This window comes from Takifugu flavidus, chromosome 1 (assembly GCF_003711565.1).
Source record: "Takifugu flavidus isolate HTHZ2018 chromosome 1, ASM371156v2, whole genome shotgun sequence".
Taxonomy (NCBI): domain Eukaryota; kingdom Metazoa; phylum Chordata; class Actinopteri; order Tetraodontiformes; family Tetraodontidae; genus Takifugu; species Takifugu flavidus.
This window is the reverse complement of record NC_079520.1, coordinates 16,778,751-16,805,345: the sequence shown is the minus strand read 5'-3', so window position 1 is coordinate 16,805,345 and position 26,595 is coordinate 16,778,751. Positions and strand designations below refer to the sequence as shown.

At 44.4% G+C, this 26,595-nt stretch overlaps 2 protein-coding genes across 9 annotated transcripts; one reads left to right on the top strand and one right to left on the bottom strand.

Moving 5' to 3' along the window:
• The first annotated feature begins 2,732 nt into the window (after positions 1–2,732).
• LOC130532178 (testicular acid phosphatase homolog) lies at positions 2,733–10,573 on the top strand. Its single transcript, XM_057044591.1, has 12 exons — positions 2,733–2,824; positions 2,929–3,039; positions 3,850–3,945; positions 6,102–6,188; positions 7,145–7,300; positions 7,539–7,637; positions 8,629–8,724; positions 9,128–9,260; positions 9,541–9,623; positions 9,706–9,812; positions 10,031–10,212; positions 10,324–10,573. The coding sequence occupies exons 2-12, from the start codon at positions 2,950–2,952 to the stop codon at positions 10,431–10,433; spliced, it is 1,239 nt and encodes a 412-aa protein (XP_056900571.1). The 5' UTR covers positions 2,733–2,824; positions 2,929–2,949; the 3' UTR covers positions 10,434–10,573.
• An 8-nt stretch (positions 10,574–10,581) lies between these two features.
• Positions 10,582–26,306, bottom strand: mybpc2b (myosin binding protein Cb). 8 transcript variants are annotated; one of them, XM_057044519.1, is made up of 31 exons: positions 26,107–26,306; positions 23,498–23,515; positions 23,044–23,067; positions 21,878–21,898; positions 21,217–21,240; positions 18,133–18,195; positions 17,894–18,042; positions 17,701–17,818; positions 17,565–17,613; positions 17,296–17,355; positions 17,000–17,169; positions 16,717–16,849; positions 16,134–16,258; positions 15,951–16,056; positions 15,214–15,380; positions 14,954–15,119; positions 14,773–14,879; positions 14,660–14,689; positions 14,309–14,451; positions 13,954–14,113; positions 13,773–13,877; positions 13,499–13,687; positions 13,286–13,420; positions 12,891–13,058; positions 12,662–12,750; positions 12,032–12,227; positions 11,812–11,951; positions 11,458–11,617; positions 11,190–11,326; positions 10,826–11,012; positions 10,582–10,730 (listed from the first exon to the last, which is right to left on the bottom strand). In XM_057044519.1, the coding sequence occupies exons 1-31, from the start codon at positions 26,126–26,128 to the stop codon at positions 10,702–10,704; spliced, it is 3,390 nt and encodes a 1,129-aa protein (XP_056900499.1). In that variant the 5' UTR covers positions 26,129–26,306; the 3' UTR covers positions 10,582–10,701. The 8 variants fall into 8 exon arrangements, with proteins under 8 accessions (XP_056900499.1, XP_056900517.1, XP_056900524.1 ...); XM_057044537.1 differs by lacking the exon at positions 21,217–21,240 and having other exon boundaries at positions 26,107–26,305; XM_057044544.1 differs by lacking the exon at positions 23,044–23,067 and having other exon boundaries at positions 26,107–26,305.
• Between the last annotated feature and the right edge of the window lie 289 nt (positions 26,307–26,595).

Here is a 26,595-nt window from a genome sequence, read left to right as displayed (position 1 = left end):
GTGGAAGAGACAAGAGGAAGTGTAAAAAAGGCTGTCAATTGAAGGACAGTGAGAATGGCGATGACTCACTCTCTGAATGGACGCCATTCCCTGTCACGCAGCCCTTGACTCTGAGTATTTCTCTCCCTCCTCCTCGTTGCTCCCTAAAGAAAAAAAACCCACTCTCTCCCATTGATATTCATTCTGTGTGATGAAGAGGACACCACTGTCATCCGACTGGAGACGTGGGTGCCAGTGTGGGTGGTGCACACTGTCGCACAGCCGTGGCGTAGCATCATGCTGGGCCTTACGCATGCCATTTGTTTGACGATCCATGTGTTTTCTGGATGTCTCCATTTGTAGTGAGGCTGCAGTTTCCATGACAACGCCTGGACGAAAATAGCACCCCCGCTTTCTTGCCCTCTCTCTTCCTCTCTGTCTGTCTGTCTCTCTCTCTGCTGACAATATACACTGTTCATTCCTTGGCCTTCGCTTTATCAGGCTGAGATGTCCCATACTGCTCATCATCTCCATTCATCATATGGATTGAAAAAGCTTCCCATCCACGCAAGCACATATGTGTAAACACACATGTTCCCCCACACGCACACATGCACATGCATGCGCTCATCCCCACACACCCACACATGCACATAAACACAGAAACAGACAAACACTTGCCCTCAACTTCTCCCACCTCTTATCTCCCATTTTCAGTCTGTTTGGTCGCCTTGCAACAGATTCTGTCAATGTGTATCAGCCTCTGCGTTGCCATGACAACGTTCTTGAAAATCACTGCAATTATTCCGACAAAGACAAAAACACTACAACCACTTGTCTGATGGACAGAGGGGGAGTGAGGGAGAGAGAGAGAGAGAGAGGAAACTGTATCTGCATGTTGTGTTTGTGACCCTCTGATGAACTAGTGTTTATCGACTGTTTTCCTCAGCACAGGTGCTTTGGTTGGTGTATGTACAGTATCCGACACATGAGGCCATGAGATGTGGATCATGTGTGTCGCTTGGCCTCATGTGATTAAAAACTCCTTTGGTTTCCTCTCTCGGACCATGGTGAGCACATATGTGGTTTAGCTCCAGCACCTGCTACAGTACCACTGCACTAACAGAGTGTGCGTGCGTGCGTGTGCACGAGTGTATGTTGGACAGTGAGCTAACTGCTGTGTACTTGGAAATAATAAAACACATGTTTCGTGTTGTAAGCAGTGTTACTGCTTGTTCTTTCATTCCATGTTCTGCAGTTCAAATGGCCTAATTCAGCATTACTGTATAAATAATTCATGTCCAAAGATTTTTTTAAAATTTTTTTTAATCTTGGCAATTAGAAAGATAATTTTGTTTAATCTTTTTAAACAATACCAATGTGAGACTATGATATTTTTTGCACAGATGGGGTTTAGTGTTGAAAGCAGAATAGGATGAAATATGCTGACATATCAGTATGGATTGTTTTGTTACTTTAACTTACATATTTAAATTAAGTGCTGCCGTGACTATTGTCAAAAATAGTCATTCATGTGGTGACATGCTGCCTCGGTGAAACAGACAGATAAAATGTCTCTAATGTTACCGGTAATCGTTTTGGGACAGGGTATAATTAGCCTGATTGTTAGCTCAGAGCTAACATCTAAGCTCTGTGGGAGCAGGAATAAACAACCACAAAGCTGAACAACAGACCCAATAAACATCAAAATACATATGATGCACAAAATAGGCTACAGACACAAGCGATAAAACTAATATGTTGAAATCAAATATATAGTTTGATCGGCAGTATTGGAATTTTTGGGATTATTATGTGGCTAATTCAACAGTGGTATGCTGCTATACTTGTTCTGAACAACCTCTTAAGAACCTTTACTATATAAATTAAAAGAATGGCTATTTAACATGTGATTCAAAGCCACATTGTTACCCATCACCAAAATGTCACGCCTTAGTGGTGAACAGCCTTTCAGCCTTGCTTTAACAAAGAATTTGGACTTTATTAACCACCAAACTCCATTTTTGACTTGATCAATGCTGCAGCATCTGCCTGGCTGCCAGCGTGTGTCGGTGCAATAACATAACTTGAGCCTACGTATAGCAGATTAGATCTTGCAATACTGATCAAACATGATGTCAACATTGTGTAGCTCCCCATCTTCACACTCACTAATCCTATTGTAGCCCACTAAGCTTTGATACTAACAGATAATTACATGTGTGTGCATTCAGGGAAAACACTCCAAGCCCTATCATTCTGAGGACAAACCCACGACGGGTGACAGAGCCAGTTATAATGAATGTTTGCAGCCCCTGTCCAGAGAGTACATGCGTATTTTTAAATGTAGGAGTGCAATTTAGGAAACCTACATGGCGGCATCTTAAATGATCCCCTTTTCTTGGTCGCATTGTTATTCGCAAGGCAGACGGTGCTCCACAATACTGCACAACTGCTGTCGACACTGAGCGACCAAACATGTTCTTAAGTTCAAAAGCCGACTCAAATCTGTCTGCAAGTCGTGGTCTCCTGACTGCACAGAGGGAAATTGGCCGAGACATTGATTTGGGCTCCAGTTGGGGATGAAGGCGAATAAGACCAGAAGTCCCTGCAGAGAGAGAGAAGAGAGAGAGAGAGAAGTGAGAGAGCTGAGAGAGATAGAGAGAGAGAGAGAGAGAGAGAGAGAAGAGAGAGAGAAGAGATCGAGATCGAGAGAGAGAGAGCGAGAGAGAGAGGTTAGGAAGGATGGATATAAAAGCATTTCCATCTCTACTGGACTTGACTGAAGTTTTGGGATGCTGCTGTCTGTAACTTATTAGAGAAATGACAGAACAAGCGTGCTGAGGTAAGAGCAAATGGCTCCTTGTTGCATCCTGCAGAACAACTTTTTCATCACTTTTACATGTGTGTTTTAAAACTTTCCGGCTGGTGTTTCTCTCCGTGAGGCAGAAATCTCCAATCCGAGGCAAGATGTGCAACTCCCGGAATACGTTTGGCACGTTGGTTCTTCTCTGCTGCCTGTTTCTGACTGAATGTCGAGTGCTGAAGTTTGTCGTGGCCGTAAGTCTCCCGCCTTTTGTATCAACGCGACTCATTCGTGGAGCCGTCATCCGAGCCCCTTCGCATCAGATGACAGTGGTCGTACTGTGTATTGTTGCTGATTACACTCGATTTTTCTGCTCACTGAGCATTGTTACATTTACACATTTACGCCACAAAGGATTACTTTGAGCCTCCAACACCGCCAGCCATATCTCTGACAGACACTTTGTTCATAAACCTCTTTCCATATCTCCCTGTTACACTATTTCAACAATGGAAATACAGTAAAATGCGATTTGAGGATTTAAGACTCAAGCAACAAATGCTTCCTTCTATAGAGGTCAGTTTCCATTCAGGTTGCTTAAGTCTAGCACATATTACACAAATGACTAGTCATTATGTCGTTACGGGAATTTCCAATTCAGCCTCCACTGTAGTTTGAAAAGCTTGCTACGGCTATTAGCAACACTGTTAATGTTGCTTTCATGTACAGATAAAGATTTGCATTTGGTTTCCTGTTATTTGGTTATTTCACTTCCCGCTAACCTGCAGGACTAAAGGAAAGATGATATTTGGTGTTTTTTTGAGGTTTTACTTCAGTGATTCACAAATAATCCTGTAATCCAGTTTAATCAGCTAGTGTGTGATGTCACTGCTCACAGAGTGAGTCCTCAGGTTAGAAAGAGTAGTTTGGTCTATGTTCCTGCCTGCTGCATCTTAAATCCACCACAGCCTTGTTTAAGATGACAGTTTCTATTTCTGAAAGCTCCAGACACTTTTGACATCTTGATTAAAAGTGTTTTTTCAAATTGTTCTCTGACTTTTAAGGTTTTCAGACACGGCGATCGATCTCCAATTGAGTCATACCCCAGGGATCCTCATGGGGAAGACGTGTGGGCCCATGGATTTGGACAGCTGACGGAGGTACGAGGTGTTGGTGATGCAGTGGCTCAGAGGGCTCAGAGAGCCACGCAGAGCGAGCAGCTATAGTCCAAACAGCAATTAGGAACATGTGACGGCAACAACACCAGCCATGACGAGCGCTCGCCAAAACAAGAGGCGAGCACAGAAGCATGGAGCGAGGAAGCCTTTTTAGCTTCCATCCATCCATCCATCCATCCATCCATCCAGCCAGCCATCCAGCCAGCCAGCCAGCAGCCAGCCAGCCAGCCAGCCAGCCAGCCAGCCAGCCAACCACCCAGCCAGCCAGCCAGCCAGCCAGCCAGCCAACCACCCAGCCAGCCAGCCAGCAGCCAGCCAGCCAGCCAACCACCCAGCCAGCCAGCCAGCCAGCCATCCAGCCAGCCAGCCATCCAGCCATCCAGCCAGCCAGCCAACCACCCAGCCATCCAGCCATCCATCCAGCCATCCATCCAGCCAGCCATCCAGCCATCCAGCCAGCCAACCAGCCAGCCAACCACCCAGCCATCCAGCCAGCCAGCCATCCATCCATCCATCCATCCATCAATCCATCCATCCATCCAACCATCCATCCAACCACCCATCCAACCACCCATCCATCCATCCATCCATCCATCCATCATCCACCCAACCATCCATCCACCCACCATCCATCCATCCATCCGTCCATCCATCCATCCACCATCCATCCACCCGTCCATCCATCCATCCATCCATCCATCCATCCATCATCCATCCATCCACCATCCATCCATCCAGCATCCATCCATCCATCCGTCCATCCATCCATCCATCCATCCATCCATCCAACCACCCATCCATCCATCCATCCATCCAGCATCCATCCATCCATCCATCCAACCATCCGCCCGCCCATCCAACCACCCATCCATCCATCCACCATCCATCCATCCACCATCCATCCAGCCATCATCCATCCATCCAGCCATCCAGCCAGCCATCCAGCCAGCCATCCAGCCAGCCATCCATCCAGCATCCATCCATCCAGCCAGCCATCCATCCATCCATCCAGCCATCCATCCATCCAGCATCCATCCATCCATCCATCCATCCACCCACCCACCCATCATCCATCCATCCATCCATCCATCCATCCAGCCATCATCCATCCATCCACCCACCCATCATCCATCCATCCATCCATCCATCATCCATCCATCCATCCATCCATCCATCCATCCATCCATCCATCCATCCATCCATCCATCCATCCCTTCTTTGAGCCTTGTAGGACTTGTAACTGGAGACTTTTGACAGAGAACCTTGCTATGAGGTTGATATAAAGTTTTGAAGAGCATTTTTTTTTCAAATCCATGGTTTGAAATGAAGGCTAAATAACAGATCGTTAAATATGTATTATTTTTGCTCATTTTTTCGGAAGGAACATCTTGTTTTCGTCTCACCTTATATTGTAGCCTTCAGTGTCTACAGCTGCATCATTTTTCTCAGAATGCTTTCTTACTTTAGTTTGGTCACATGTAGTGTGTTGAGACTCTCGGCAACGGTTCTTACTGTACATCCATTTTCGACAGAGGGATGAAGTATGGCAGCCCCGAGGGGCCAAAAGAAACCACATTACAAAAAGATCAATCATTTCACAAAACACGACAATGCTGCCGAAAACAAAAGAGCAGCAGCAACATTTTAAAACATCATTTTGGTTTCTGGGACTCAGGAGAAGTTGATGTGTTTTGCACCTCAGGGGCAACAATACCAGCATGAACTCGGGGCTGTATACTGTAGGTAAATATAAAAACCTTTACAAACATGCATTTAATTAAAGAATCTAAGAATTATCTGTCATTATTGTCATGAGAGTCTAAAATAGATATGCAAGAAGGCTTTTTCAAGTACCAAAAGAAAAATACTCTGCAAGTTTAAAGTTTCCCCATGAAGAAACAAACTTGAGATAAAAGGAATGAATGTTGTAAACATCAACGTTAAATTCCTGTGCCGCTGTCTGGAAATGACTAGCTTACAGTGAATAAACATATTCTTTTTGGCTTTGCGAGCCCCAAAGGAGCGGGCGTGATGCATCTTTTATGTAAATACTGGTAGACTGAATTTGACCCTAAATCTGCAGAATCTGTTTGGGTCAACGTGAACCAAAATGAAAATAACGGCAATTTTCCTTTCAGCTGGGAATGAGACAACAATTTGAGCTGGGCAGGTTCCTGAGGACACGCTACAGGGACTTCCTCAGCGAGGACTACGACAGCAGAGAGGTTTGTTATTGCCTGTCCGCTTTGGGGAACAGCAGCGGGCGATAATGTTGCCACACATGTGAAATCAGGCCTGTGTGTGGCCCAACACCATCTGTAATGACTGTAACAACACAGATAATGAGCATGACTCACTGGTGATATCACAGCCATTGCATTGTAATGTGCCTCCCTTTCATGTGTGGTATTCCCCCCCCAACATCTTCATGTGCAGCAGTCGGCAGCATGCATGTTGCTTCAGTGTGCGTATGGGTTGCCTACTCAGCATTCTGTCTCTCTCCTAACCCCTTTGTTGTTCTCCCGCTCCTTGTGTTTGCCGTTCTCCCTTGCCTGTCTCTGCTCACGCCTCTGCCTTGGCTATCTCTGCATTCAGGCCTCCTAAATGAAATGCAATTACCACAAAAATAACAACTCTCCTCACCAGCTGTCATTAGTGATTTGTTGCCCAAGTCTCAGTCAACTTGCACCTTACCTTTGCCTGCGCCGCCACGTCCGATTTAATCTAACAAAAGGAGAGAGGCTAAAGCCAAGAAACGTTCTCGGCATCACAGGAACATCCAACCTTATCAGTGTGATTTACTGTGTGCAAAAAGCCGACACGGGGTGACAGAAAGATATAGACGAGCAAAGACTGATGTCACAGGAGATCACAGTAAGAGGGATCTTTCCCCCACTCTCGCTCCTCTCTGCTTGGATCTCCACTGACTCTCCTCCTCTTCATGTTAAGGGAATACCTCGGTTGATTTGGGATAAATACAGCTCACTCATGATACACCGCCTCCTTTCTGGCTGCATTTAGTTTGCATATTTATCAAATGAAAATAGAAAGCGGAGGGTGTGCATTTGCGCTTTGCTAATGCAAATGGAAGTCTTCTGAGTTTCCAAATGTATTCCACTTTCCAGGTTTTGGAACCGTATCGTTGCCATATGCATGCATTTTAATATCGCGCTCCCAACAGCTGTACGTGCAGAGCACCGACTATGACCGGACTCTGATGAGCGCCCAGGCCTGCCTCGCTGGGATGTTCCCTCCAGTCAGGCGCCCAGCGCCCGTCATGGCCCACTTAGAGTGGAGGCCTATTCCCGTGCACACCACCCCCAGGGACCAGGACAAGGTGGGCTACAGAGACACATAAATATTGCCTTTCATGCAGCAGCCTTAAACAGAAACTTTGATTTTTTTTCTCCTCATTTTTGCTGCATGTTTCCGTTTGTTTGAGTCTCAGCTGTAAACTTGCCAAAATCCCCCACTGCGAACATTTGATTGGGCCCAGAAACCTTTCAGTGCATGTGCATCATTCCCACTGATCTAAAGTCTTTTAAGTGACTTTATTTTGTTGTTATTTTCTCAAGCTGTTGAGATCTCCAGGCAAAGACTGTCCAAGATTCAAGGCTCTAATGACGGAGACCTTTAACAGTGGGCCCTACCAAAGCTTCCTCCGGACTCACCAGGTAAGAGTCGCAAAAGAAGACAGTTTGTTTTACGGCGCGTCGTGCGTCTGTTAACTGCTGCAATATTATTTCCTTGAAAGTCACACTGTTAACGGGAAAACATTAGCATTTGGTTTGCTAAACCTTAATTTTTATTCTTTTTTTTTTAATGAGTAAATATCACCCCCAAATGCTCACACAGGGCCCTGCGATCAGCTGGCCACTCTTCCAGAGATTTACCCTGTGCTCACCTGAACGCAGCTGTAATAAACTCCAGCACTCTCAAAATGAGCCTATCCCAGGCAGCGGGGAAAATATCGGTCAAGAAAGGAAAAAAATAATCATAGAAAATCATGAAATGCACATTTCTGTGTTGAGTAAAATATACACTTGGCAGTTTGCCGGCGCTAATGTTGTCAGCACCTCTCTGGGACGTGTTAGTTATGCTGCAGACATCGTGTCCTCTCAGTGATTTTCTCAGGCACAGTGACATCATCACCTAGAAGAAGCTGCTTGGTGCAATTTCTCTCACATTCTCAGTGATCCTAATTAACAGTTTGATTGAATTCGATTAAGAACTACAATAATAATGTTTTAATTAAACTGAGTCCCATGTGCTGCCTATTAGGAGATTGGAGATGAGGGCAGCACCTCCAGCATTAAATTTTAACACCCTCTGCTGGATGTGCAATAACTACCTTTGTGTCATTTTTTCCACTTTTCTGCCTGAAAAACAGAAAAATATTTAATATTCACCATAGAAAACATTTTTATTGCCTCAAATGAGATGATTAAAGACTCCAGGTAGGAGTGAACCAAAACAAGCAACTAAAAGTTAAAGCGACAAGCCTGAAATTAACCACTGAAGGTGACAGACAAATATAATGGAGGTACATTTAAACATTTAGAACAAGGCATATATTGTTTCATATCTTTTGCAAACACAAAGCTCTCGATCGTAATGCCATTGTTATATAATTGCATTCTCTGTCTCCTTCAATGTTTCCTGCAGTATTTTCTGGAAAGACTTTCCAACTACACTGGATACTCCACCTCCAAACTGGTTGGTAAAAAACTCTGGCGGGTCTATGACACTCTCACTTGTCAGGTAAACACACCAGCAGCTTTGTCTCCATCATATTGTTACTGTTACTGATACAAACAGCAGCAGCACAGCAGTGAGGGAAAATAACAAGGGCTGTTTTCTCCTACACGCCTAAAGAGATGAGATGGGGGGATTTATGGGAAGATCGGTTTTATACACAGAGTAAGACATGAATAGACAACACATTAAAATGATAATTAAAGCATTGTGAAATAGAAGTATTCTAGGCCATCTTGAATATGCTCATTCACACTCGCAAAATGAGCATCTGTTATCTTTGGACTGGCACTAAAAATAGCCGGGATAATAGAAACGATGAAATCCAGCCATTTAAGCCTCTTTTGTCGCCATTTATGCGCTGCGTAATGTGATTAGTAGCATGATGCCAAGTAATTTTCTGGTACAGAGGATCCATAACATGACTCTCCCACACTGGGCCACCCAAGATGTTCTGGCAACCCTAAAGAGAGTGGCATCATTTGAGGTCACATACAGCATCCTCAGTCACAAGCGGAAAGAGAAGGCCAGGCTCTCAGGAGGTGAGGACTAACAAAGGAGACAATTCATTTCAAGCAGTGTGTGAAGAAAAATGTTAAATAAAAGCTTTCAGAGTGTCTCCTGTGGTGACTGTGGGTCAAGGCAATTTTTTTAAGTGTAAACACGCTGGGCCGGGTTTTCCAAAAACACAGTGGCGCCTATGAGCTAATGGGGCAAAATGATTATATTGCTGAGACAACATGTTCTCTCAGGGCAAACAGGTGGTGTTGGTGTACAGAATAATGCCATTTACAATGTTGGCCACGATCTGTTAATTACCAGGGGTCCTTGTGAACGCCATCCTTAGGAATTTCTCCAGGACTATGGAGAAAAGGAACCCGCACAAACTCATCATGTACTCAGCAGTAAGTCCACACTCGGGTGCCCACACATATTTGTATTATCCAAACCGCTGTTTGAGCCGCAGTGTTTATTGTCTCGTTCCAGCATGACTCCACACTCATCACGCTCCAGGCTGCTCTGGACATGTACAACGGCATTCTCCCTCCATACGCTGCCTGTCAACTCTTTGAGTTCTACCAGGAGTCTGATGGGTAATGACGTCCTGTCACCGTTGCCTCATGCACCCTTTGTCTTTGCATATTTAATTACATTATCTAGGTCAGATGGCACAAAAGCACGCACATATGAACACCCAGAGTTTCAGCCTCTGGTGTATATTTTCAGCTGTTGACTGTCTACAATCCTTTTGGCCATATTGTCATATCTAATGGGTGACAACTGTGTGTCATTAATCCCAACAAATCGCTAGGTCTTATTCTTTGGAGCTCTATTACCGCAATGACTCACATCGCGACCCCTATCCAAACCCTGTACCGGGATGCACTGGCTTGAACCCATGCCCTCTCACTGTGTTCACGGATCTGATGCAAGATGTTTTGACTGAGGATTGGAATGCCGAGTGTGGGTTTAAGGCCAAATGGTCAAGCACAGGTAAAGAAACTGATCGTATGCATCGCATTCTGGCATGTATCGACACAGTTTCCATGCAATCGTGGCATTTTGAGGGTTTTCAGCTCTAAAAGATAGAAATCTCTTTCACAGGTGTTATAGCAGCTCTTGCAGTGGCTGTAGGTGTCCTGACAGTGGCGCTGTTGCTCAGCATAGGAGTTGCAGTTCACAGCAGGAGCGCGCACTCCTCCAGGGAAGTATAGGACAGGCAGCCGTCACAGAAGGTGCTACTCAACTTGACAAAAGTTCTCAATAAATTGTAAAATGCTTTAGTTTTAATATAAATTTTAATATTTCAAGTCAGTGGCTGAATGTGGAGGGCTTTGTCACTAAAAGAATCAAGAAGTCACATCAGGCTTGAATACACTTTATTTGATTCGTTCTTGACATTCTTCACTCCTTCACTGCGTAGATGCACCAACATTCACTGTTCACCGTTTGGTTTACACCATGAAATACCTCTTCAGTCTCTTACTTCTTCTCTCCTTCTGCAGTTGCAACTACGGGAATATCAGGACAGTCAAAGTGTTAAAGTCAATAATGGAGCTCTAAAAAAAAAAGGAAAATGCATCAGAAGAACCTCCTCTGAGCTCACCTCGGACATCCAGCTTGCACTCGACCACATCTTTGCCCAGGTCGTTGACAGCCATGCAGGAGTATTTCCCTCCGTCAAAGGGGCTTGGCTTGCGAATGTTTAGGGTCAGCACGCCCTGGTTGTTCTGCATCAAGTACTTTGGATCCTCTCCAATGATCATTTTGTTTTTCATCCAGACAATCTTGGGCTGGAAAAACAAGACAAAAGAATTGATTTAAATCCGATGAAATATCGAGTTTGATTTGCTTTACAAATGTGCTAATAGCTACTAATCATGAGCTTTCATTAGCTAGATCCTGTTGTGATTGGCCTCGTTTAAACTCCATATTTAATGAAAAATGCATCAGAAGAACTGTGTGTTTACCCTGGGAAAGCCTTTGACGGCACAGCTGATGGCAGTGCTGTAACCCGCTACCACCGTTCTGTCCACCAGGGGTTGAGTAAACTTAGGCATACAGGCCATGTCCATCTCCTTGTAAGGAATTTGCTTCCCCACCTTGTCTGTGGAGCAGTGTGAGACAGCGGACCAGTGTTATTAAAGGTTCCATACAAGACCGAACGTCCCGGGGATAAATTACGACTGTCACGCCGATGTCGTCTGCACATACTATAGTGTACCCATGTGCACGCACCTATTTTGGCAATAACAGCTGTGTTCTTGCTTTGAGTTGCATCGTCGCTCAGGCCACACAGGTTTTCACTGTAAACCCGGAACACATACTCGTTGCCGATGATCAGATCAGATGCTGTGCAGTTTGGTCGTCTGTTGTGCTCGTAAACAGTGAACCACTCCTGAAAACATACGTAATCTGCAAATTAGCCCAAATTAGCCTCAATAACTGGTTATTGAAAGCATAAGTAAATGCATACTATTTAGATAAAAGTGTGATCAACTGTAGCTCAAATAAAGTCATCCAAGTTATGCGTGTGGACATGTCACTGGTGGGATGATCTCCATTGGAGGTCTCCACAGCTTCATCCCTCACCTTAGTCTTCATGTCTGCTTTCTGAATGGTGTATCCTGTAATCTCAGAGTTGCCATCATCGGTGGGGGGTTCCCACTCCAGTGCTGCGTTGAAGCCCCACACGTCTGTCACCCTCACTTTTCGAGGAGGTCCCGGTTTTTCTGGATGGAGTTGACGTGTTCTTAATCTTTCTCACTATCGGTCAACAGAACAGCCTCAGGTATACGCGCTTGTATCTTACCGATAACCCTGATTTCAATGGTGGCTCTGTCCTCCATGTTCTCGATCTGTAGCACCAGCTCATACTTGCCGGAGTGCTCTCTCTCTGCTGAGCGGATGAAGAGGATGCTGTCCACGTTGGAGTTGCGCACGTTGATCGTCTTGGGGTCAATGGGTTGACCATCCTTGTACCAGGTTGCAACAGGGCGTGGCTTACCCTGTTAATAACAAAATGATCCATCCTTTTATGAATTATATCCAAAAACTCGAATAACAATAACAATTCCCACTATATCACATTGTTTTTCCACATTCCTCAGAGATTTTGAACCGTACTGGCATCATGCAGTCGTTTGCACCTTCAGCTACTCACTCTCAATCTGTCACTCTAGCTTGATGACGTGGCGGGTTGCTCGTTACTCTATTATCAAGGGTTATTAAGGGAACACTAAGTGGTGCACATCCCTATTTATGTTAAACTCTGACTCCACCACTGGAATGTTGCAGCAGCCTTGGAGACTCTGCCTGCTCTCTACTTCCTTCATAATCATCTGTTCATCACTCTGAGACTCAGTTTGACCATAAGGGCCACAGGCCTTCGTTCATTGAGATGCCCTGTGATTGGCTGATTAGATATCTTTGGTGTTCTGACCTGGAAGGGGATGGTCAGGTTGATCTTCTCTCCTACTCTCTTGATGTACTTTGTCCGGAGCTCACGTGGGAGGCGGATCTTTGGGTGTTCTAATGCAGTGGGGGAGAAAATTGCTTAAATACACTGTCACATTTCTTGACACTTCTTTATCAACCGTAAAAGCACATCTCCCAAAGGCAGACCGTGCAAGATGAATATATTCTTTGACTTGTGTCTGAGTCAGACTCACCCATGATCTCACGGATGGTGACAGGCTGTGACATCACGGCAGGAGGGCTGCGTCCAGCAATGTTTACTGCCACTACCCTGAAGTTGACCTTCTCTCCCACGGGCAGGCCACGCACCACATATCCCTGCCTCTCGCAAAGCTCATTGTTTGCCACCACCCACTCAGTGTCTGGAATCATGTATTATATGCATCGAATCACTATGATTTGAGCCTTATTTTGAAGTTGTGCATTGCATGTTTTACAGTTGGTTCTTCTGATGCACATTTTCCGAGATTGTGTTGCACTTCCTGGATTTACAATTCATGAAACCTGACAAAGTTGTTCCTTGACATGTAAATACAAGGAGCTTGCTGAGGAACCAAAATGATGTCACCAATAGAGTCGTCCCTCTCACCTCCTTCCTTGCAGTATTCAATGACGTAACCATCCAGGCCTCCAGCTCCGATCTTCTCTGGAGTCAGCCACTTCAGGCTGCATGTGCTGTCTGTCACATCATGCACTGTCAGGCGCATTGGTTCACTCGTCGGGGCTGAAGGCGACAGAGAAACGGTTTAAAGAAACACACGACTAAAGTGATGCAGCGCTTCGAAGCCGCTAGGATTCCCACCAATAGGCATGAAGGGTTTGGAGGTGAGACTGGGCGGAGACATGCCAATGCTGTTGACAGCAAACACCCTCATCTCATACAGGACTCCTTCAATCATCCTCTTGGCCTCATACGTCGTTGATTCATAAACATCAAAGTTGAGCTTAGTCCATCTGGAGGAGCCTTTCTTCTTTCTCTCCATGAGATAGCCTGATAGAGTAAACACACAGACGTGTGAGCAGAAGGATATCAGCATATGCATTTAGGAGATGGGAAAACAAATGAAAGTCACCACCTTTGAGTGGTGCCCCGCCATCAAACTTGGGAGCATCCCACACAATGGTGGCAGTGTCCTCTCCCACAGCTGTGCATTTGACGTGCTCGGGCGGATCAGGCACATCTGAAAAGTGTGGAAAAAAATTAAAAAGAGGTTAAATTTTAAGCCCTGATGTTAACGTGTAAACATTCTCACTCACCCACGATCTTCACAAAGAGCACAGCCTTGTCCTCCCCAGCAGGGTTGGTGACAATAATGGTGTAATTGCCCTCGTCATCCCTTTCTGCACCTTCGATGATGAAGCAGCTCAGGTCCTTCTTTGTCTCCACTCTTACACGACCTTCGTTGTTGGTAATAGGCTGAAAATAGGGAATTGCAGCATCTATAGTAAGTTGTAAAGGTTGACAGTGGCAGATTACAATCTGTCTGTACCCTAGTTAGTATTCTGGTCAACTGGAAGGAAGGGGGTGTTTGGGGAGAGGGGCTATACTGTTGTGATCTGGTGTTAACAGAGGGTAAGACACATTTGGAAATACAAGCTGTTACATTCTTACTTTATCCCCTTTGGACCAGACAACAGTGGGCGCTGGCTCTCCTGTGATCTCCACATCCAGACGGAGTTTGTTGCCTGCCACCACAATGATGGTGTTCTGTGACACCATGTTTCCAGTGGTGTCCAGATGGATTTTTGGGGGATCTGGTGAAAGTATAAGACAATTATACGTAGTGACCAAATGATACAATGAAATATTACAATCAGCATTTCAAAAATATTTTTATTATTATTATTGTTGTTGTTGTTGTTGTTGTTATTATTATTATTATTATTATTATTATTATTATTATTATTATTATTATTATTATTATTGTTGTTGTTATTATTATTATTATTCAACAGTACTCACCTTGTCTAGGCACATAGTCTATCTTTATTTCTGTTGCGGGATAAACAGAAGGAACAAGTCAATAAAGATTCCTCACATGATTCTGCCTTTTTCTATGATTTTGCCATCCTCACCAAGGAAGTTGAGTTTGGCAGAAAGTGACAGAGCATATCCATCAGGAATAAAGGTGTAGTCTCCAGCATCCTCTGGCGTCACATCATCAATAATCAGCCGATGGAATCTGAAATAAATCACAGAGAAGGAATGACGTATGCAGACCTTGTGAGCAGTTATGCTCACTGCCAGAGACTGCACCTTCCAATGTGAGTCATTTTGATGCGATTGCTGGGCAGGACCTCCACCCCATCTTTTAACCACTTTCCTGTGACCTTGTCATCAGACACCTCGCATTTGAACATCGCTTGTTCTGTTGCCTTGACTGTCAGATCAGCAATGTCCTGTAGCACCTCCAGCTGTTTCTCTGAACACAACATTTGGAAGCCACAAGAAAAACAGCATTTAATGAGGTGAAACCTGATGACAAAAGAAAATATAGAACCAAATTCTTAAGGTACCCTCTACTTCCAGCTCTCCTTTGGTGTGCCCTCCATTTGTCCAAGCATGGTACATTCCAATGTCATTCAGTGTGGCTTCCTGGATGATCAGTGTGTGTTTCTTCCCATCTTTCTTGAAGCGGTACTTTGAGTCTTTATCTTTCTGAAGCTCTTCATCCTCAAAGAACCTGTTAACAGAGATAAACTGAGCTCGCTTGAAACACATCAGCGCTACATGAACACAAGAGAGTTAGCAGGAGCTGGAATCTGATCATTTACTGAGTGTCAAGACAGCAGAGTAGCAGGAGAAATATCAGGGTATCACCATGAAATCACCTGAACGAATCAAACAGAGGCCACTGAGCATTGTAAAAATCAAAAAGTTATTACATTTTAGGGCATAGTGTTCAGTGAAGATGCAGATTTTACCATTCAACTGACCCAAAGAAGCTAATGTGATGCTGAAAACAACTGTGGACAAAACATCAACAGATCAATTATGTCATAACTTTTCAGCTTCAATATTGCTCTTTTTGCATAATTTTTATGCTTGTAGAAATGTGAGTATTTTTGGCTTGCAAAACACTGAGAAAAGCCTACACAACGGTGGACTCTCAGACGCTGCTGCGGGGGTGTCTAGACTCTCATATCAAAGTATTTTTGCACGTATGACGGGTTTTATTTAAATTTATTTAATGAAATTTGAAAGTCTCTGTCAGAGGTCAGATCTGAACAGTATTTATGATGAGCATACTGACCACATGACATGGGCACCCTCCTCAGACACCTCCACCTCAAACTCCACTCTCTCTCCAACCACCACGTGGTAGTCATCCATTAGCTTGGTGATGGTCACAGGGGGCTCTGCACGTGCAAAGAATTTCATCATCTTTATGGTTAGCGAGACTGGCGTGACGCGTCACTTGAGGAAGGCGGCGCACCTTTGACAAAGACCTCAGTGAAACACTTGTCATCTTCAACCACACACTCATAGGCAGCGTCATCAGCCAGGCTGGTCCTGTTGATGGTGAGTGTTCTGACATTTCCATTTGCCTCTATGACGTACCTTTAAAAATGACAGGTGGAAGGTTCATTAGAGCGGCTCCTTTTCCGCGGATTCAAGAGTCTTTCAGGTTCAAAACACTTTATTTCGATTGTTTTGTTTTTAACACTACTTCTTTTTAAAAGATTAGTTTCAGGTTTTACCCGAATCCCTTATCGGATTTGTTCCCCTCACGCTCAAATTTAGCACTGAGGTGTTCATCCTCTGGGATCTCTCTGCATTGGTTTACAGGGGGTATAAGGTGTCTCCCCAGGAACCCCTAGTTCTCCGAGAGGATTCCACATGACTGGCTAAATATAATCATTTCAGAGTATGACTCTGACACACAGATCATTTTGAACATGATATTTATAGAAGATGTGCCACAGAGTTCATCTTATCATGATGCCGTCTACGACACTGCTGCAGTGTTGTATGCCCTCACAACACAAACCAAGAGAAATGATAGTGTGATCATGTACTTAGCAGAGGGTTTGATCTCCTGTCCATTCTTCAGCCATTTAACCTGGATGTTAGGATCGACTACTTCACACTTCAGGACAATTTTTTTGCCCTTGTCCACTGAGTAGCAGGATTCCAGCCTCTTCAGGAAAGCTGCGATGGCAGGCAGGCAGGACAAACGTAGAAACACATCACCCCACAGAAAACAGTGTATCCTCCCCCTACATCTCTCCCCTGAGGTTTCAATCACACTTCTTCTGTAATCTTTGTCTTTCATTTCACTTTGGGCTCAAACCATCTCACCCTCGCTGTGCTTGGGCTCGACGACCTTCATCTTTTTCAGACGCTTCAGCATGCCCCTCAGGTCGGTGATGCCATACTGAAAGGCGATTTTCTCATACTCGCTTGGGTGGGCACTCTTAAGCAGTTCCCACACATCTATCTCGGGTTCTTCCTTCTGAGGCTTCTTGTTCCTGCCAGTCAAAGAAAGATGAGGACGGGATCCAAAACACTTAGAAGTGGGAAAAGCAAACCTTCTGCTGGGGGGGGGGGGGTCTGTTTTTCAAATTTGTGAAAACAAGTGTAATTCAGTGTCTTACTTCTTTGTTGCCTTCAGCAGAGCACTGAAATCCAGATCTCCTTCATCCTCCCCAGCATCACTGTGCACATGGAAACAGACATATATGATAAAAGCATACGTAACCCTCTCTAGGTGTATCACGTCTCACGTCTAACATTCATACATACCAGCTTTGCTGAAGACAGGCGCACACTCACCCTCACACTATGAATAGTCTGTACATTAGTATTTATCTTCTACCTCGTGTTTGCACGTGAGCTTGTCAAACGCAAACCTCGGCTTACTTACGCTCTCTTGAACGCAGACAGAATATCGGCCTGTGTGTCCTGCTGTGCAGCTGTAGTGAGAGAAGTTGCGGAGACTCGTGTGAAGTTTGAACCTGATACCCGGAGGGTGCAGCGGACCAGAGTTTGTTTTCACTCACCCTCAACAGTGATCTCAAAGGTGGAGCTGTCACACTTGTCCTTGGATGTCACCTCGCACCTGTATCCGCCAGCATCCCCAGGGACCACTTTGATGATCTTCATTTCGTATGTGTAGATCTGGGGAGGGATGTGGTATTTTTAAGGAGGGGGGGTTCTGATTGGCAGGGTAGGAACAATGTGTCCCAAACACACCTTTGTGTTTCTGTCATACGTTTCTTTAAACTGCATGTGCTTCCCAGCCTTGCTGCCAAGGTCCATCCACTTCCCCTTCAGCCACTTCATGGCGGGTTTTCTGGTCAGGGTGGTTGAGTCCACCTTGGCTATGAAGCAGACATCGGTTCCTGCCATCCCCAAACAAACATTCAGCTCTTGTAACACTGTGACAACAGCTTTTTAAAGACAGATTTTACTTTGACTGTGCTGTGACATACCTGAAACAGCTACTACACTTTCTGGAGGCTTCTCCACAAAGAGCCCAGTGAGCTCAGTCGGCTCTGAAGTGAAATAAGGAGAGAGGCACATTTCACCCGTTTCCTTAAATTAAGAATATTTTCTGGTGGATAAACACCAAAACAAAAAAGGTGATGGCAGTCAGTTAAGGACTGAAATAATGACCTGAAATAGCCCGAAATTATTCCCAAATGATAAGAATCATGACACAAAATTAATAAAACAACCCATAATGTGGGGGAAAAATGCAAAATACAATATCTGACAAATATCTTCAAAGAACATTTAAAATGTAAAAGTATTCATGCCTCTTGGGTTGCAATTAAATCATTCATATCGTGAGTGAGTCACATGTGATTTTAACAAGCTGTGTTCTCTTTTCCACGCCGATTTATATTATTTTTTCCGTCTTATCACAAATATGCTTCTCAAATTCTCTTCTACAGATACATTTTGTTTGTTGTTAATAGTAATGCTACAAGATTCACTACAACTAACACATCAAAACACATTGAACTAGCTGTATAAGCTAAAAGGTAACTCCCTTTAAACAGACTTCACATCACTCAAATACATCTCAACATGCTTTTTTTTTTAAGGAACAAAATACAATTGAATTCAATCCCAGCACTAACAGGAAATTCCCATCAAATATTACACTTCAGTCAATCACTAATCAATATTTGATGTTTTACTGTATCAGTGTAGAGTCAAACGAGGCAGCAGACCAGACTAAACCCGCAGGATTACTACAGGACCACAGCACACACAATCAGGAGTGTACACATGGAAGGAGACCATGATTGTTATTAATCCAAACAGGAAGTTGGTTATTAATCCACTTTCCATTGGACTCATTACTTCCTTTCGACTGATACTTCCTTTGCAGTGCAGTGTGACCCATTTGATAAGATTCCTCCCTGAATGGGTCGTTTGTCACCTATGAAATCTTTGGCGCTTATTTACAAATTTGGATTTTTCTTCCCCCTTCTTTCTCGCCCTGTTCTGAAAACGTGCGTGCCGGCTGCTCCAAAACAGGCATCACGAGTGCTGCTGCGAGTTTTCCTCAACAGTTCGCAGTTTGCCTAGAAGACAACCCAACCCACAGAAGCGCACCGTTCCCTGGTGGGCACGGCCCTCAACAGCTGCCGCAGGATCAGAACAAAGAGATCCCACCTAACAGTCTCCCTGATGCCAGACGGGACTCTGCGGGACTCCCTTCACACTGCATGTGCCATGTGCTTTTTTTGCCTTTTGTATTTTTATTTTTAGCAAGGATCTGTGAAAAATGTATGGATCATTAAATCCAACAGCTTTGTTTTATTTGGTACATTTGTTGCAAGTCCCTTCATAAAGCGTTCGACATCTTAAACCTCTCTAATTGTTCTAATGGCGCTAAAAGCTTTGATTTATGAAAATGACTGATGTTTCAGCTGGCTCCAGATCATTGTAATATTGATTTGTTCTTAAATGAAAAGCATGTGTGACTTTGCACTTGGGTTTTCCAGCTGTATCTAGTGTTCAGGGTGGGTGTGAGATCGTACTGATCAAAAGGTTAGGCGAGTCCAATTTTTCCACTGTGCCTCTGTTGGATCATGTGATCATGATTCTGCAGCAACAGTGAGATGAGATGCACCCTCTGATATGAACGGGTAGCATCACGGGGCCCATTCCTGGTAGAAGTTATGGAAACAACTTCCTGGACTAACCTGAACATGATGATCTCACCGGATCTACACGATGTTCATGGTGGTTTCAGCTCTGCTGCCAACTACCTCAAGATAGCAACCCGATGATGGTGGCACAAGTCAGCCATTCCAAGTCTTACCCCACTGGCCAAATAACCCAAAAAGGAAGTTGCCTCTTGGGCATTCGGATTTAGTTTGTCATAATGTCAGCATAAAAAAATCATTTTTATATCGGCTAAAGTAAAGGTCATATATGCTTGTAAGGTCATTGTTGTCCTTAATATGGGTGAAATAGAAACTAAAGGCCATTTGAGAGACTCTGCTAAACTGAGCTAATAATGGGGCTCTTTAAACCGGGAGTTCCTGTAATTATTTGCTCAAGTGTTTAACATTCTGGTCCATTCTGGATTTTAATTTATACATTTATCTCCGGGTCTTATAAAGATGTGAATAAAAATAATCTAATCTCTGCTTCAGGCAGCTCAGGTTGAGCAATTGACAAGTGTATAACTCGCTGGCAAGGCTACAAGTCCTGGTCATCGCATTATTAACTCTGAACTGTGCCACCATCAGACGACAGTGCTCCTGTCCCAGAGAGCTCGGCTGGGTTTTTTGTAGCGGTACATGGAGACGTATAATTTTACGTATGTTTTATGGCGCAGACAGCGCGGATGTCTGATATATTGCCTGTGGCTGGCACCTCTTGAGTTTCACTTGTAAAACACTTGAACTTGATATAAAAGTGTCATCACATGAGGGCAGTAGCAGCTGCCATTGTTCTGCTGCCATGCTGCTGCCGTGTTCGCAGCCATGAAGGCAAAGGTCACGGATGACTGAGCAGCAATCTCCACATTAAGATAACGAATTCTGGATTGCTGGAAAAGCAAGGGCAGCGCGTCAGTTGAGCGCCTGGCATTAACAGTGGATGGTTGCGGCGAGGGACGTGGCAGGTGAAGGAGACAACAATAGCATCAAGTGTAAAGTACACGGGGCTCCATTTAAGTCGGATTTGCTCCCCTGCGCTTTATAAGATAGTGTGTCACTTATTCTGAGCTTAGAGGCTATTAAAAGGCGCAACCTTTGTTTCTTGCCGCCAAACTAGGATTTTGGTTTCAGTCTGACAAATTAGTTTAAGAGCTGTTTCACATTTACGCACTGCAGCAAAATTTACATAACTAGCCCAAATGGAGGAATATCAGTCCAAAGAGAAGTAATCTATATAACGACATGTATTAAAATACATCTGGGTCAACTTGAAACTGATTTTATTAAGTGAAAACTCGAAAACAGTAAAAACACTCAGGTCACGCTTTGGAATGGGCAGAGGTAAATCGCTGTCAGAGACATCCATGTATGTATGCATAGCTCTTTTCTTACCATCCCCATCACTTTCTGTTGCACCTGTTGCAGATAAGGAAGCAAACTCAGCTGGAAAAAAGCAGCTCAGAAGCAAATGATGGCATGGGAAACAGAAAAAGGTGCAGGACGGAGGAAGACACAACACAAAGACGCAAAAGCACACAGATGCAACATTAGGTTCCTGGAAAAAGTACACCAACCCCAGTCCACATTAGCATCAGGTGAGGTAAGGAGATAAGAAATACCGTGGAGTTAATAGTTACTCTGTATTTTCTATATGAATAAATACGTTTTTTAAAAATTAATTTACATTCAGGTGTGTGTGAATTTGTTGGCGATGCTGCACAAATACTGTCGAGTTGACCGTGTTCAACACACGATCATTCGTTTTAAACATTACGTCATTTTAAACATTACGTCAGCACTCACCGGTGGGACCATAAGCACATTTACGCTGCTTCTCAACTCAACGGACAATATGAGCTATCAATCCATGTATTTTTGGACTAAACAAAAATACATCATAAAATGTTATGCAGGTCACCTCAGACCACCCAGGAACATTTAGTCATGCAGATACTGGCACTGCCACACTTTATGGTGCATGTATACACACGCATGTGAATACATCCAATGTATTAACCAGAGAGACATTTCAGCGCTGAGGGTTCCACCTTACCTCCGTCTGCTGGGAACTCATCTAAAGGAAACGGACAAGAATCACCTTAAGTCCTTTAACACAGCATGAAGCCATAACTGAGGGAGCTGAGGAATGAGCCCACAGAGACCCTGAACCACCTTCCACATTCTGCTGGCTGCAGATCGGTGAGGGAATATGAAGCATCTATTCAGAAAGTCCCCGGGACACTGACAAAGGCTGAGCTCCAGTGGGTGACACGATGGGTAAATAGACCAGAGGGCATCAAAACAACTCTATCTGTCAACAATCCCTCAAAACACAACCAAATATCCATACTGTGCATGAAGGTACATGCACATGTGGGGACAGGAGAAGGGGACACATGCGTTTGCAAATCAATGGTCGTGAAAAAGGTGAAATAAGGATTGAATTTGGAACAGGGTGTGTGTTTTTGTTATTTGAATGGACCAGATAATTACACAGCAGCCACCATCTATTATCAGGCAAATGTTTCAGGATAACTGCTTGCCTGTCTCTGGGTAGAGTCTATACATTAAACCCTCCTGCTGTGTCTTTCACCGTGTGGTTGTGTTCAGAGTTTGCGTGGAAAATAATGATTGCTTGTGCTTTGTCTGTCTAAGATTTTCAACGACCCACAAAGATAAACCAGGACACACAAAACCAGAAAAAGGTTGCAGAGATTTGCTTCCCATGCCTGCAGTGAAGGTGTGCATCAAGAATCCAGGCGGAGTCAGACGGTGGACATCGAAATCCAAACAACCGCTTCATACATGTGGATTATTTTTCCACAATGCAGAAGACCAACATGCTAACTAACACTAATGGCACCGGTCATCAACACACGTCAAAAAAAACCAAATACAGACGAGAATGTTCTCCATATTTCAGATAAAATATGTGACACATGCTAGTACAAAAAAGCCCAAAACAACGAGAAGGACATTTGTATTGTTACCATTCAATCACATGTTTAACATGTGATGACTGATGAGCCACAGGCCTGCAAAGTTTCATCAGCTGGACGTGTACAAGAAAATTGCTAGCGTAGCTTTTCAAGTAACAAAACTGTTCGGATGCATTTTTAATTAAGCTAAACTCAAACACACTCAAACACGTCGCATATCAACAGAGGGGTTCAAGTCAAGAGACCGGGGCATAAACAAAAAAAGGAAATGGTCCCTCACCGGCATCAGCTGGCTCCTCTGGAGCTAAAATTAGCAGATTTGCGTTAGATATGGCAATGAAAAATAACACCGTGGTAGCCCCACTGGAAAACATTTATTGACACACACCAACAGCTGAGCTAACAGACTTCATTAGTCTCACAACCCATCCGGGCCTGCACGAGCACGGTGAACTGAAATCAAAACGATTCTCTTTTCTGCCCCTTTGTGACATATTTGAGGACACCGGTAATCTGATTGAGTTTCATGTAGTGGGAGAGGCCACGGTGGCGAAAACTCTAAGGTCCTAGATACAGGGTGGGCCCAGGCGGCGGGGGAGCGAGCGCGGGTTTTCCTGACACCGGCTGTCGACATGATATGTGAGCAAAAGTGAAAATGTGAGAGCTATAATCACACCACTGTGATAATGCAACACAAACAAAAGGTGATAAAAGGCCATAAGCAGCTGACTTACCTCCCCCCTCTGGTTTAGCTGCGAATTAGAAACAATGAGAAAAGCATTAGAAACTTCCTGCACTGCGTTTATACGGACGTTTACAATTCAGACAGCAGTTCAGTCTTTTAATCCTGAAGTCAGAAATGATTTTTAATGATAAGGATGAGTCTTGACCTGCATGTTTCCTCCTGTTTAATCACACCTGCTTCAGGATAATTAACAGGATGTTTGTCTGAGACCGTCAGAGGGTCGGATTTCATGGTGACGCAAGTAATCTGGACCATAAATCTAAAATACTACTGTGTAAGAGGATACAGTTTAGGAAAGAGCCACTTTTATCTTAAGCCATGCAGCCTTGGGTACAAATCTGATACTGCTAAAGCGCCAGCAGATGCCAGACAGCCAATTTACTTTTGGTGAGAAGAGCTGTGGGTGCGATTGTTGAGGTCAAAATCTGCTTAAATGAAATTCTCCACTCAAATAGGGGGAGAAAATATACCCTTCCTCCTCAAGTGTCTCTCCAGGGTGCTTTAGAAAAGGCCAGGGTCGGTGTCTTATGACCTTTCTGAAGGCGTGCCACATTCTCTTCAGTTGAAGACTGTTCCCTTGAATAGTTGCTCTAGCTTGACCCCTGGCTGCTTTACACACGGCTCTGCCATTAACTTCTCGGTGGAATAGGTGGAATTACATTGGATTATTTTTTCTCCCTTGTCAAATTAGTGTCACATTCGGCAGTGCGGACAGACGGGCCTATGCAGGTGGTGTTACGTAATGCCCCCGCACACATGGCTGAAGTGAGAAGTGCACCAGTCAGCACAAAAATAAACATCTGCAAAAACCCTCCAACTATTAATACAGATACTTGTCTGTGTTTCGTTCAATCAGCTGGTAAAAAAGAGCACTTCTTTTGAGTTTCTCCCTTTTTTGCTCTTGTTGGGAAAATAGTTTTGCTTTTAGATTTGGTAACAACTCAGTGATCAGTTCCAAGCAATTGTTTTCTTGTGTGTGTGTGTGTGTGTGTGTGTGTGTGTGTGTGTGTGTGTGTGTGTGTGTGTGTGTGTGTGTTCTTTTACATGGCCATGTGAGGACATTGTGGCTGGTCTTCAAATGTGAAGGGTCCGTTTGAAGCACCCTGGGTTTTGTGATGGTTGGGGTGAGCGGAATGTTCTCACAGAGATAGGACTACAAACATAGGCAGGTGTGTGTGAGAGCGACATGTCTTAGTCGGCGTTGTGACCGTGTAATAAATATCTTTTCCCTGTCAGATAAGTTTTTCTGCTTTCACATTACTTTTCACCTCTTTTTACAATCGTTCTCGTCGTGTTTCGCTTTATGCTGGAGGCCCGACAGTTTCCTTGCTGCAGTCATTATTGTGACAGTAAAATCCTGATTCTTGAGCCCTTCCGGTGGTCACCTCAACCACACCTCCATGCTCCTCGGGTTGATCTCCAAAATACGAGACGAACCAGACATGCAGAGTTTGTCTGACCTCTGTTGCTGAATGGAAACACGGGACTTTATGCAGGCTCTCCTCAACCGAACGCAGCAGCCGTGCTGCTTTTATAGGAGGAATAGAAGAGTGATCGTGCAATTATTATCTGCATCTTTGTGTCAGAACGTCAGGTCACCGTGTCTGCCGTCACGCTAAATTCAGGAAGAAGCGCGGGGCTGGTTGACCGTCAGGAAACTTTGCAGATGAAAAGCAAAGATAACCTGTTGAATGATGCCTCTCAGCTGGCGGGGTGAAAATCTGATATGCTCGGGGGAATCTTCTCTGTGGACTTAAGAGGAACTGAATTGGGGGGAGGGATATTTTTGGCTCCTAGTTGTGGGGACGATAGTTTCTGCTAACAAGTGTGAGAAGAGAAGCCGTCCCCCTGTTAGCAGGGTCAGATACGGCCTTTGTGGTTGTCACAGGACTCTAGTCCAAAAACAAAGCAGGAGGAAGCATCTGCATTTCTGGTTGCAGCCGTCACTTTTACGGCAAAGTGGAAAATAATAACCCGCTAACGAACAGAAGCGGAGGAACAAGTAATGTCCAAGGCGTCTGCTGATGAGAAATTAGGCAAAAAGATTTCCAGTAAAACTCCTCAGCAGATGATGCCGCTGCGTCCTCCATCCCAGCGGGGGGTCGCACCACGAGGCTCGCGGCTGAAGGATGTGGTCGTGTTGACTGCAGCAGCAGGGACCCGCACGGGCTCTCTGCCGACCCCAGTGACTATTTATGGCTTTACTCAGATAGATATCAACAGCAGCAAGAGGCCAATCTGCCATTTAAAGATTTCCTTTAACAGTTTTTGGTCGACGTTTTTAAGGATTTGGTCGGTTTTGTTGTTTTGAGTCGATCGGTCTTCCGCTGAGCCAGGTGTGCTCGATACCAGCAGTCATTTAATCTCTTTTTAATCTTTTCTCCTCTTCCTTCTGCTCAACTAAAAGTTGCATGCAAACACCACAGCATCTCCAGAGTGTTTGAAATGAGTCATTCGACAATACGCCGCTGTTTTGGGGGGTTTGTTTTATGCATCCTCATCATTATATTTGTAGTGCATAAGGTATATTAGCAGTATATCAGCAAGTCTCCAGACTGATTATAGTGAATTATGCTTTGATAGAAAGTATTTGCATACCTTTAGGGACCGGCTCAGGCATGGTTATCCCAGTGTCTTCGCTTTGCTGCTGGAAGACTGAGGGCTGATGCTTCTTATTCCTTTTATTTCTCCCCTCTCTGTTATTCAAAGCTCTCCTGGCACTCAAGTCCCCCACACCCTCGAGTGAGCGAGACACTGACGACACCCTTAAGGAGTTTAAAGCAGAGATCCACTCAGAGCGAGAGTGTGACAACTGGGAGAGACAGGAGGGAAGGGTGCTGCCGGTAAAAGGGCTCCGACATAGTTATGATGTGATTGATGGACGGGCTGAACGCGCTAATCAAAAGCGACATGAGAGGAAAGCAGCAACAAGTGAACCTCTTTTTTTTGTGGTCGCCTCTTTGTGTGCCAGGATCGGCACGGACACAGGAATATTTTGTGAGGGGGGTCAGGACATCAAACTTGATGGACGTGATAAGTTCTGGAACATCACTTTTGATGCAGTTTAACAGAAAACATGTATTTATT

What these genes read in the sequence shown, in the direction of transcription:
- LOC130532178 (XM_057044591.1), top strand. Translation starts at nt 2,950, where the DNA reads ATGTGCAACTCCCGGAATACGTTTGGCACGTTGGTTCTTCTCTGCTGC. An exon ending in AACTCATCATGTACTCAGCA is followed by an intron (nt 9,624 to 9,705) that starts GTAAGTCCACAC and finishes GTCTCGTTCCAG; the next exon opens with CATGACTCCACACTCATCAC. An exon ending in GGCCAAATGGTCAAGCACAG is followed by an intron (nt 10,213 to 10,323) that starts GTAAAGAAACTG and finishes TCTCTTTCACAG; the next exon opens with GTGTTATAGCAGCTCTTGCA.
- mybpc2b (XM_057044519.1), bottom strand. Translation starts at nt 26,128, where the DNA reads ATGCCTGAGCCGGTCCCTAAAG. An exon ending in CGAGCCCAAGCACAGCGAGG is followed by an intron (nt 16,850 to 16,999) that starts GTGAGATGGTTT and finishes CTGCCATCGCAG; the next exon opens with CTTTCCTGAAGAGGCTGGAA. An exon ending in TCTGGTCCAAAGGGGATAAA is followed by an intron (nt 14,114 to 14,308) that starts GTAAGAATGTAA and finishes CCCTATTTTCAG; the next exon opens with CCTATTACCAACAACGAAGG.